The sequence below is a fragment of the Pseudopipra pipra genome, chromosome 3 (genome assembly GCF_036250125.1).
Source record: "Pseudopipra pipra isolate bDixPip1 chromosome 3, bDixPip1.hap1, whole genome shotgun sequence".
Lineage (NCBI taxonomy): Eukaryota > Metazoa > Chordata > Aves > Passeriformes > Pipridae > Pseudopipra > Pseudopipra pipra.
The window spans coordinates 91,176,744-91,189,217 of record NC_087551.1 but is presented as its reverse complement, the minus strand read 5'-3'; the positions used below and the strand labels follow the sequence as shown (position 1 = coordinate 91,189,217).

The 12,474-nt window shown below is 38.4% G+C and overlaps 1 protein-coding gene across 9 annotated transcripts in view; it reads left to right on the top strand.

Annotated features, from left to right (window-relative positions):
- LOC135411990 (E3 SUMO-protein ligase ZNF451-like) overlaps positions 1 to 10,310 on the top strand; it is a 38,210-nt gene extending 27,900 nt beyond the window's left edge. For 6 of the 9 annotated variants that reach the window (XM_064650290.1, XM_064650293.1, XM_064650292.1 and 3 more), the window contains 3 exons: positions 7,057 to 7,131; positions 8,734 to 8,778; positions 9,202 to 10,310. In XM_064650290.1, coding sequence (XP_064506360.1) covers positions 7,057 to 7,131; positions 8,734 to 8,778; positions 9,202 to 9,254 — 173 coding nt within the window. In that variant the 3' untranslated portion in view covers positions 9,255 to 10,310. The remainder of the gene's footprint in view (positions 1 to 7,056; positions 7,132 to 8,733; positions 8,779 to 9,201) is intronic. The other 3 variants (XM_064650291.1, XM_064650286.1, XM_064650287.1) reach the window with 2 other exon arrangements.
- Positions 10,311 to 12,474: the final 2,164 nt, after the last annotated feature.

Below are 12,474 nucleotides of genomic sequence, written 5' to 3'. Positions count from 1 at the left end.
CAATGGAGGGGATTCTGCTCTTCTACTCCACACTCCTGAGATCCCACCTGGAGCACTGCATCCAGTGCTGGGGTCTCCAGCACAGGAAGGACACGGACCTGTTGGAGCGAGTCCAGAGAAGGCCACAAACATGATTAGAGAGCTGGAGCATCTCTTCTAGGAGGAAAGGCTGAGAGTTGGATTTCTTAAGCCTGGAGAAGGGAATGCTTCAGGTGACCTAAGTGCAGCCTGTAGGAAGGATGGGGAGGGACTTTTTACAAGGTCATAGAGTGATAAGACAAAGGGGAATGGCTTTAAACTGAAAGAGTGTATGTTTAGAATAGGTATTAGGAAGAAAATCTTTACTCTGGTGGTGAAGCACCGAGTGGTGATTTTCCAGAGAAACTCTGGATTCCCCATCCCTGTAAGCGTTCAAGGCCAGGTTGAATGGGGCTTTGAGGAACTTGGCCTAGTGGAAGGTGTCCCTGCAGAGGACTTAAAATTAGATGATCTTTAACATCCTTTCCAATTCTATGTTTCTATGCATTATTCCATTCCCAGTACAAATGTTTTTTTGTAGAGTATATTGAAATGTCTAGATTGATCTCTTCTAATGTAATTATAGCTGTATAGCTGTAAATTAATGTGGACGGCTGTTTTTGCTTTGTGATCTTTGTATATTTTTTGGGAGGAAGAGTTGGAAGAGAGCTGTAAGCAGTTGATTTAGCCGGTACAGGCTTCATTTCTTGTACAGTGTGTTGTGCAACTTAAGATATGAGACAGTGAGGATAGGGGAGTGACTGTTTTGCTATATAAGAGTACTCTGGCTCCCTGCCTAGGTAGTTTTGCTGTTGATGCTTTATTCACCAGTGTATACTGGCTCAGAGGTGATGACTTAGATCTAACCCTTTTCTGTGTATAAATGATACTCAAGTATTTTTTTTTTATATTGATCTTGCTTTTGGAAGTCTCCTAATATAACTATTCTTTCAATGTCCTTTACTAAGTTAATATTTAATTTACTGTTATGGTGATTGGCACTACTCAGGGGCCACAAACCTTAACTTGCTGGCTGGCTGATCACTGTGCATTCCACTTAAGTTATTTGTGTGGTCACTATTAAAAAAAATATAATCTTTGAGCAGAAAAGTGATGGAATGGCACATGATTCCTTTGGCTGTTGGGATTCCCTAGGAAACCTGTAAGGAACAGAAATATCTTGAGCTATCCTTGGTCCCCTTTTTCAAGTATAAGTCAATGTCAGCAGGGGGGGACCCAGACAGCAAGAGCTGCCTTTGTCTCCTCTTCCTGTATTAAAACAAAACATTAGAAAATTCACTTTTGGTAACAGCCCTATATTTGCTGCATAGTGGGATGATGTTGTTACCAAGAGTTTATAAAGTTTGTCTTTAAAAAGATAAAGCCACTGCATAGTACACACAGTGTGTGGCTCAGCAGCATCAGCCATCATTTCCAAGTCTTAGTGTGGCAACACCAGTGCTGGAGGGTTGAGATGGAAAGTTGTGCAGTGTATCATAGGCTGGTATAACTTGTTACAGAAATGCAGCTGACTGTAAGGAAATGTAAACAAGAATTGCTTGCTCTGTGACTTTCTCAAGCCTATGGCTATTATTCTGGAGGGAGAAATAAGTTAGAAACACTTAGGACAGAGAATCATGTTGAAAAATATAAGACCATTGTTGGTATTGGATGAGCTGCAAAATGAAAAACCTGTTTCCCTGAATCACCTTCACAGAGCTATCGTTAGCTTCTGAGCAGCTGGGTTGTGTTTGAATGTGGCAATCTGACAGGTGCATCTTGTGAACCATTTTACCATGTCAGCAGAACTGCTGTGGGAACTGTGGTACGTGTATTCATTTTAAAATAAATAAAAATAAAAGCTCCTGCATATGTTGCAATAGGATATCAACCATACGTTACTTTAGGTGACCCTTGGTTGTAGCAGATGCATGAATTTCCTTTGAGGCATGAAAAGAGTAGGCAAGAGATATAATCTTATTTGTTCTCTTCTGCTGCTAAGCTGCTTGAGTTCATAAGTGCAGAAGGTTTTTGCTTTTATGCTGAAGACACAAGACATGATGGGAGCTTAATGCATGTTAATCGAGTGGTTTGGGGAGTGCAGAAGGGAAGAGTTTTCAATGTCTCCCTTTGTAACGAAAAATTTGTAGCATGCAGAAAAACACCATTATTCAATTGTCTGCCTTGACGATATTATGTGTCTTAAAATTACAGCTTATACTTTTAATGAGCACTGGTCAGTGTTGAGGGCAAAGCTGATGGTAGGTTAGGGGTTGTCATACCCATCTAGGCACTGGCAGGAATGCCACAACTTCTTGGTTGACAAGATATTTTTGTGTAAGTGGATGGCTTTAGCTTAACTGTGTTTCTCCCAGTCATATTCAAATGAGATCCTTTAGTGACTGAGCTCTTATGTGAATCAGACTCTTAATAATAAGAGGAACGTATTTTCTGGAGTATTTCTTATCCTTTCTTTTGAAGAGCCAGTCTGTCTCATAAGCCTGTCAAAAGCAGTAGTGTTGTGATGTAGTGTGTTGTCTGCCAAATAGCCACTGCACCTCTTTCAGTGACCCATAAAGTATGTTTCCACTGTGCTCAAGTGGAGTTGTCAGCCTGCATCTTCAATCTGCTACTATTGCCTGAAGTGTTTAAGTATTACCAAATGCAGCTTCTGTGACCCGTTATATTTGGAAGAGCAGGATTTCAGTTCATTTTGATAAATGTTGCTAAGCTTCCTAGCTCCCACTACCCCAAAAATCTTTTGGTTTATATACAACCTACAAAAGAATTTAAGAGGATGTAAGAATTACTTTACAGAAGACATTGAGAGTAGTTGCTTGCCTTTTCCATGGTCAAGATTTTCATGGGTGCTGAGGTCCAATATGAATACATCTGTCCCCAGTGTGCTTTTTCCAAACGTTCAGTTAAAACAAACTGCAGATGACTAAAGATAGGTCACAGCTTCTAGCCCCCACTTCCCAAAGAAACTGAATGTGAAAGGCATGAACATCTGCAGCGTGATGCACCTTTATTATAGCAGCCACAGCCTATTGCAGTAGGGAATGATAAGAAAGTCACCCTTCAATTGTAACCTTGTGTTTAGCTACAACAGGAAGTTACTATTGCCTTTGGTATGTCAGTGGCATTTCTTGTGTGCGTCTTTGAACGTATGTATATGCCCTACGGAGAAAGCCATATATTGAGACCTAACATAATGAGTCTGAACAATAACTGTAACCAAATGGATGAAGTGGGAAGACTTCACCAATCAGATAATACAAAGAAATCCTCGAGGTTTAGTTTAATCTTCTTGTGAATTTGAGGTGTCTAAGATGAAGGTTAAATGAAACTCTTAGTGACCATCATGATATTGCCCACAGTTTCCAAGAAGTGGATTTGGAGGAGAGTGAAGGATTGAGAGCTTTATTTTTAGTTGTGCTACACTTGAATGAACAGATGAATGAGCATCTGTAGGGAGATACATAGAGTGAAGCAGGGAGTAGCTGTATTTGCATTTACTGATGATGTTATCTTCATGAAGAAGCAGATTAGACAAGTAAGTACTAGGAAGGAGTATGTGGGGAGGATCCTCTAGGGACGTACTAAAGAAGGAATAAAGGAAAGGATTCTAGAAGCCAAGGGAACAGTATTTTAAAGGCGACATAGTTGATCATACCAAACATCATTGCTAACAAGGTAAGGATGAGGTATTGATTGTAAGTTTTTGGCTAAGTAGTTACTAGAATCCCAAATGAGGTAACATATTATATCCTTAAAGTAGCACTAAAACTCCAGACACCTGCTGTAAAAGGAAAAGGGTCAGCGGTTGGAGAGACAGTGAGTTAAGTGTGATGTGAATGTCACAGTACATTGGGATGGAAAAGAGGTAGGTGAGATTGGGAATTACTGAAAAGACTAAGAGAAAGAGCATTGCAGGAGAGAAAAGTGAATGTGAGGGTGTGAAACTGCACAATGGAATAGACAGGGGAGGTGTGTTGTGTGGCAAGGGAACAGGATGAAGGCTGGGGAAGGGAAATCAAATCCCTAGTGAGACACAGGAACTGGTAAACCTGATGGAAGTTATTAAAGGGATGGTGGTAGCTGGGGAGGTTGCAAGAGAAGAGAATTAGATATAGTGGTAAATTATCCTGAGCTGTGTGGGCAACTAATCCAAATTCAGCCTGTGGCACTTTGATGGCAGGACAGTGGGTGGCACTTGCATTCTGTGAATGTTACCAGTCTCTTCCCAGAATAGGTTTCTATGAGAGACTCATAAAATATCAAAAAATCACTGAATTTTCTACCATCTATAGGCTTAATCTTTTTAATCTCTGAGCTTTATATTCCTCCAGAGTTAGCCTTCCTGTTTTCTCATTCTTGCAGCAGGAATATGCCGGTATATGAGGACAGTAGTGACCAGTAGAATTTCTTTTGAGACAACAGATATAGTCAGAGGTTGTTAGCTTATGTTTATCTAATAAAATGTACTAGCCAAGAGGGTCTATCTTAAGATCTCTTGGCTCTGAAACTGGGCAACGGATTTTCCTCTGACCTCAGAGGAGTTGGGAGCCTGTAGCATGTGCTGAGCATTTTGACAAGAGAGACAGGATGTGTCTGATTCCTCAAAATTAAACATTCCTCATCAAAAGATGCCAGCAGTGCCAGGAGTATACGCTTATGAAGTGTGGGCTGGATGAGAAGACTGAGATGGATTGAAAACTGGCTGAATGGCCAGACTTGGAACATGGTGAGTTCAGATGGGGGCCAGGAACCACCTGTGTACCCCAGGGGTCAGTACTGGGTCTGGTCCTGTTTAATGTCCATTAATGACCTAGATGGTGGGGCAGAGTGTCCCCACAGTAGGTCTGTTGATGACACAAAAATTGGGAGTGGCAGTTGCTACACCAGGGGATTGTGCTGCTATTCACAGGAACCTTGACAGGGAGAAGTGGTCTGACAAGAACCTCATGAAATTCAACAAAGGGAAGTGCAAAGTTCTGCACCTGGGGAGGAATAGCCCCAAGCATCAATATATATTGACCAGGAGTCAACCAGCTGGGAAACAGCTTTGCAGGAAAGAACCTGGGAGTCCTGGTGGACATGAGCCAGCATTGTGCTGTGGTGGCTCAGTACCTTGGGCTGCATTAGGAAGATTGTTGCCAGCAGGTTGAGGGAGGTGATCCTTTCACTCAGTAAGGTCATAACTAACAAATTTGGAGCTCCCCACTACATTGTCTTCCTGGTAATACTCAAAAACTGTCTGGACATAGTCCTGGGCAGCCAGCTAGATGATCCTGCTTGAGCAGGGAGGCTGGACAAAATGACCTCCAGAGGTCCCTTCCGACCTCTGCCATTCTGTGACATCGCTTGACCAGTCTGGTGGCCTTTTATGATGGAGCAACTGCAGTGGTTGACAAGGGAAGGGTGACTGATGTAATCTGCCTAGACTTCTGTAAGGCCTTGACACAGTCCCAACATGACATCCCTGTCTCTAAATTGGAGAGACGTGGATTTGATGTTCGGACTTGTTGGTGGATAAAGAATTGGCCGGAGCAGTCTGAGATGTCTTCCAGACTAGAAGATTAAAAGGATGGCTAATAAGGGAGAAGCCACTTGTGAAAAGCCTTTTACATGGTGCTTTTTCCTCCCTTTCATTAATAATTGTACTGACTGCTCTTTTTGGGGAGTTGTGTGGATTTTTCTTTCTTTTGCTTTGTTTGCTTTGGAAAATGATGTAAAAATTGGTATTTCTTCTGCCCAGAAATAGTAGGGAGCTCCAGAAGGGCTTCACAGTTAGTCTGGCAAGTGACTGGAGAAGGACCATCTATCTATTTCTGGCATCTTTCGGGGCTGCTGATCACTGTTTGACGCCAGCTGTTGGAGTTTGTATTCCTGGAATTGCGAAAGTCAGTAAGGTTGCTGCTCAAACAGGTTATATGTCAGGGGTTTCAAAATAAGTTGTGGAAAGTGTACCTGACACTTTGAATACCGAAGTTGAGTAATTTAAAATGCCGGAAGTCACACAGTCAGTAAATTGGATGGGCATATCGGAATGCTCATTGCTGGTTAATGTAATCAGAAGTACATTGAAGTACTAATAAATGTGATGACTTTAAGAGAAGTCCTTCTGTTGGTATGACTGTAGGAGACCTGATTGACTGCTAATACTGTAAGACGTCATTAGAGAGACCATCTCCCAAAATAGCAATACCCTGTAGCAGGAGAATGAATACATAATGTGACTCATTGGCTTACTTTTTAACCTGTATTTTACCGAGGCTCTGTTCAATGGGGAAAAACAACCAACCAAAACAAAACAAAAAACCAAACGCTACCACCTTAGGTACACAAATCCCTCCTAGAAACTTCAAAATAGAGCTGTCACTCTGGAGCTGGGAACCAGCCTTGTGAAGAGTGTTATTAAGAAAGGGAAATGTGGTGGAGTTTTGGCTGAGTTGGATTGTGATGAATTAGCAGATTAAATTAAGTGTATTAACTTTCTGCTTCTATGAGACTTGAAACAACAACATCTGCTGAATTGCACTGCTCAGTTGAGTTTCAGCATACCATTGTTCAAATGCAGTATTTGGGCAACAAAATATAGCTGCGGTCATGTGTAGGCAGAGACATGCTATAGTACTTCTTCCCATAATTAAATCCTTGTTACATTTTGTAGAAAGCGAGTAATGACATTTTTTAATAACTGAATACTAAAAAAACCCAAAAAACAAAGTGCAGTAGACACAGTAACTTCTGCACCTATTATTTCTTGTTACTGCTTTAAAATAATATAAAATTAAAGCAGTCTGCCTGTAGATTTTGGGGAGAAGGGAAAGAAGGAAGCTGAAAAAATGACTCTATCTCTTGAGTTACTTAAACTATACTAGAATGTATATTTTTATCTTGGTATTTTAGTTCATGACAGGTGTACTCTTCAAATCTAACCTTCAGTGTTGTTACAGTAAGAGAAATCAAGAGAGGTTGTTAATGTCTTTATTAGAAACAATGTGTAATTTATGTTCTGTTTGTGCATTTAAGGTTTAGACAGTGAAGAGGATGAAGATATGAAACTAACAGTGAAAAGGAGCTTAGAAGAAATAAAAAACCAGGAAGGTCTGTTCATTTTTACTTTTCTGTGTTCAGGAGCACTACTGATTTTGGAAGATACAGAAACTAAGCTTACCATCAGTTTTACAGGAGGTGACCTCTTAGCAATACTGTCTAAACTGTGCTGGGCAGTCATGAGTAGTGAAGAACACTGTGATGAGCTATAAATTAAAATTCTGAACCTGAAAAGTATGCCAGCAGACTGAAAATCCATTTCACTGGGGTACGACAGAATATTGTGCAATTCAAGACTTGACTGAGTTCACTTTGTACCAGTTTAATATGGCTGTGTTTTCTCAGAGTAGAACTACTGACTAAATAGTTGAACTTCTGAATAAATAATTCAGAATTAGGTATCATATCTCAATAAAGCACTCTGGTCTCCTAAAAGAGCTGTAGATTTATGCAGAAGTTTGAATCAGCAGTAAATCTGTCTGTTCGCATCCTATCTTAACTTATTTGAAACTGTTTTCATCCTTTTGCTGTTGTGCTTACTGGTGATGTGCATATGGTGTAGTCATGAATTTTTGGTGACAAACCACAGTGCACTTTGAAAATAATTTATTGCTTAAAGGCTTGATTCTGACCTTCCACCTGATGGAAATAAAACGAACTAAACAAAACAAAAAACAAACAAACGAAAAAACCCAAAACCAAACAAAAAAACCCAAAACAAAACAAAAAAAGATTTGTACAAGCTCAGTGGTAAAATTCAGTTATAAGTTTTTACCAACTGTTATTAAATACTGTTGTTAAATGTTCAACATTCATCTCCAACAATGAAAAGTGTGCTCACGTCCCCCTAGTACAGGGATAACATTGGCATTTGGTGCATACAGGAGTTCCCACTTCTGATGCTGCAGTGCTGAAGGCATCTGACCTTATGAAGCAGCCTGGCTTCAGATGAGTCACAGTTTGGACCTTATTCTGGATTTTTGCACAGTCTTACTGGCTAAATGACAACATATTTTAATGCAAGCAGCTGTCTGCAAATGGTTTTCTGCTTTATTGTGGTTTCAAATTTTTTTTTTTGTTTCTGTGACCATGTAATATTTTTCTTTCAGAAACTCTTTTATTAGTAGTACCGGATTTTACAGGAAAGTCCAGGTGCATGAATATGGCTCTGCTGACATGAGAGGGCATTCATTCATTGATACAATCTCTGTTCCAAATCTCAGCCTTATGTACAACATCCCAACAATAATTAAAGTTTTAAAATTCTATTTCTTTTGTCATAAGAACAGATGGCTTTTTTTTTTTATAGGATGTGCTTATGTCCTCCTAAAGCAGAGGAATAATTCAAGAATGACAGCGTGTCTGAAAGCTGCTTTAATTTTTCCAATTTGATTTTAATATTTCCGGTGCATACATGCCTTGTCTAACTTAAGATATTTAATCCACTAACACCAAACAAATAGTGCCCAAACCTACCTAAATGTAGTGCAAAATCGAAGTTTCTTTTTTGAGTGTCATGAAAGTTGTTTGAGAGGTTGTTAACAAGTCACATGGTTACAATACAGTCTTTCCTCCCCCATCAAAAATGTTACAGTATAGCCCTGATCTAGACTATTCTTACTGTTGATAGTGACTTTTTCTCTACTTGCCTAGCCTTTCTACCAAGAGTGACAACAGTGGTGCCAAGTCAGAATGTAGGTATGGGAATATCTATGGATACGGAACTGGAATGAAAAGACCAGTTTGTTTGTTCTCTGTGTGTGTTTTGTTTTAATGCTTTGTTTATTTTTGTTGGTGCATACACCATATGGGTTCTAATCTTGCTGTTATTTTGACCACTAAATACATAGTTGCATCATGCTCCTAAAGTAATCATTGGGCTGTCCCTAGTTAGAACAGTGGAAAGTTGTAAAGGTATTTTCTATATTTTGAAGTGTTGAAAAGATAGCATACAGCAGTAGGGAAAATATGTTCATCTGTTTCTCTGGGGTTTTTTGCTGTCTACTGACATTGCTCACAGAAGTAATTTGTTGCTTTATGTAGTAATATTAAGGTAGTTGTGTTTATGACTAGTTATCAACTACAGTTTGAGATTATAATCTTTTTTTTTAATCTGTACAGAGCAAGATGTAGAATTGCAAGAAGCTATCAAGAGGAGCCTTCAGGAAATGTAAATGAAGATACTTCAGTATACTAACACCATGTCATCAGAACTGCTTACAGAAATGGAAGCTTGTTCATCTATTTACAAGGGTTCAGAAATACCACTTTAAAAACACATCTGTATCTAAAATAGTTAGATTTATAATCTGATGTTCTCTGTTGTACTGATGAACAACCGGAGTTTATTCATATTCACTGCACTATATTGTGTATGATAAAAATAAATTTTTAAGCCTTTGCATATTTGTTTCTAATAGGTGATGACTAAGCCTCTCCAATCTATCTGTATAAGTTGTTGCATAATTAGTAGGCTGGTCTTACTAGGTATTTTGGGGCTCCTGGTTCTTTTTTTTTTTTTTCTTAATTGGTCCTTGTATTTAATTTCTCTGTCACAAAATGTCATTGTCTTTATTTACTTTTTCATGTGATCTTTGCAACAGATAAAAATAGTAAACTCAAGTTATCTCAGATTTGCCTAGCTAATCTTGTTATAAAGAGAAGCTTAGATCACAGATTTATATTGAACATATGGCCTAACTAACATATGCCTGTGACCAGTCTCAGTTCATAGACCATAATTCTGTCTCTCATAATTTTTTAAATGTTAGAATCAGGACCACAGACTGTACAGTTAGTTTGTGAGCTTTATTTTTTCAGTAGTAGCATGGTAGAGTGTTGGATTTGATGGCTTCAAGTTTGACAAGTTCAATTCCTCTCCCTGATCTGAAGCAGGAACAACTTTTGAAGGGAACTTCCTAGTTTCTGTTTGGAATAGATTTGAGAGAATTTAAACTGTATTATTTTTATATACTATGGTCTTAGCTCCCTTCTGTTCATGAAGAGGTGGCCTTGGATAAATTAATGTAAATCTGCTAATTATTTTTGTACTGTCCTTATTTTAGGTGAGATTATTTCTGTGTTTAAAATTATCTGTCATCTTTCTCTTTTTTGTTTAAAAATACCTATGCAAACTGTCCAGCTTTACTAGCCTGTTATACTTCAGTTAATGATTGTTGTCAGTCAGTAAGAAATCTCAATGTAATAAAAGGCCAGCTTAATTCTTCTTTAGTATTCATTCCCCTGTGAGTTTGATTCTACCTGCTGTACCCCTAAATATTTATTATGCAAACAAATACCTTTTGTGTAGAGTAAGACATGGAGAAGGCTGGATTTTTCTCACTATTCCAAAAAGTCAGAATAACTGCAGCTGTTTGTCATCATGGTTGGAAAAGCTGGAAGACTAGCACTGGTTTATTTCCAATAATGATTCTGATATAATTGCTTTCACTGAAACAAGTAGAATTAATGAAGAATCTACTGAGGTATCTCAGTGTTCGTTAGCAATCATACAACTTGAAACTGTTCAAATGACAGAAAATTGTTTGAACACTTACAATACATTTGACTCTGACACCCAAGTGTTACAGAGTGAACAGGACCTCTTAAATGTTTTTCACTTGTGTCTGCTGCTTGTTTTCCAGCTGTCAGTCTCAGATTAATTGTACTCCTGATCTAATCTAGGTGTGTAGTTCATACTGCTGCTGCTGAGGAAGCCCTGTTCTGGAAGATTTTGAGTTCCCTTTAGCTACTGACTCAAGCTAAATCAGTTCCAAAACTTTTCACACCAAGTGCTTCTAGTAAAGGGTGGAATGAAAGAGAAAACAATTTTTGTCCTCAAAAGCATCTCAGTCCAAGTTACAGAGGCTTTTGGGCAGTTCTTTTTTTATGTAGACCCTAAAGTTGGAAATTCATTTCACATGAAAAGATGTTTCAGCTTGAGAAAGTTCTTTGTTTGACTTAACAATGTTTAAAGCCTGGGTAGACGATTTTCTCTAGAGTCTGCTATGTAACATAGAATTTGATTATGTGCTTTATTTCTCGTAACAATTTTTTCTGTCATAAATGTAAAGTTTGCTCATACCTGATGGGCCATGACTTAATTGGTTGCATTAAAAAAAAAAGAAAAAAGCCCTGTGTACACACACATTCTCTATACTTGAAGCTGCAGTTATTAAACACATTGCATTGGCCTTGTCATCTGCTTATCAAACCAAATAGCAAATCCCAACCACTGCTGCTTTGGCTTTTATAAAACAACTTAATAAAGTTCTAGTTTCTGTATTCTTTTTACGGTAACAGTAGTCTTCAGAATTGGCAACGTCTTGAAATTTGGTCTCATTTTCCTTGGTCTCTTTGAGGTTCTCTCTTAACTATGAAATTTTTCTTTGTGAAGTTTTCTGCCATCACAGGCTTGTGATACTTCTGTTTCCAGAAGAGCAGAGAAAATTAGATTTTTAAAACACTGCGTGTACAGGCATGTGACTTGTTACTCACCAACATCTTGTGGTTGAACACCTTGTTCTTCAGCTGGAAAAGGTGTCTTGTAAATGTGTTTCAGAATGTAATGGTTTTGGCTGGTGAGTCTTGTTTAACTGGCTGAAATTTTTGAGGTTTTTCTTGCATATGCTGAGAGATTTGCCTGCATTTACAAGCACAACTTGTCTGTTAAAAGGAGCTTGCCCAGCATCCTTTACATTTGTACTAGAGGTGATTTGTCCTGCCCTTTTTAAGAGAATTTACTTTTGTGGTGATGTTTGAATTCATCCTTTGTTAGTCTAAAGTAATTCAGTGGTGCTTCTTTTGTATTTATTTTTAATGGGGAAAAAGTCTAATCTCCACCTGACTACTACCAGCTGTTCATTTTAATGCTCTTAATTTCTGTATGATCCATGCATTAAGTTTTACAAAACTGAAAACTATGACAAGTTGAGATTGATATAAGGCTCTTACCTCTGCAGTGCTTTGCGTGCCACATTCTTTCTTATCAAAAAAAATCCCTCTTTTGGTCATATTCAGAGACAAGGCGAGATATCAAATAAGTCCCTGCAACTTTTATTTAAGACACTGGAGCACTGAAGTGTTATGCCTGCCTGATTGCTTCTGCTGTTTAATAATACTTAAAAAAAAAGGAGAGAGATTAGCTTATTGTAAGCTACTTGCTTTGAATATATTTTTTGGGTAGTGCATTAATTTTCTTAGCTTTTTAAAGTATACAGGAATGACCACCACTGTTCCTATAGTGGTCATAGAATGCAAACCTTTACCAAATCTTTACCAAATATAGTGAAGTTTATAGAGGTATGAAGTTACGCCATCGTCTTTCTTAAAAGGAAAGTGTTCTATCATCTGCTTGTGCTGTCCTGGTTATGTTTACAGTGACTGCTGTAAATT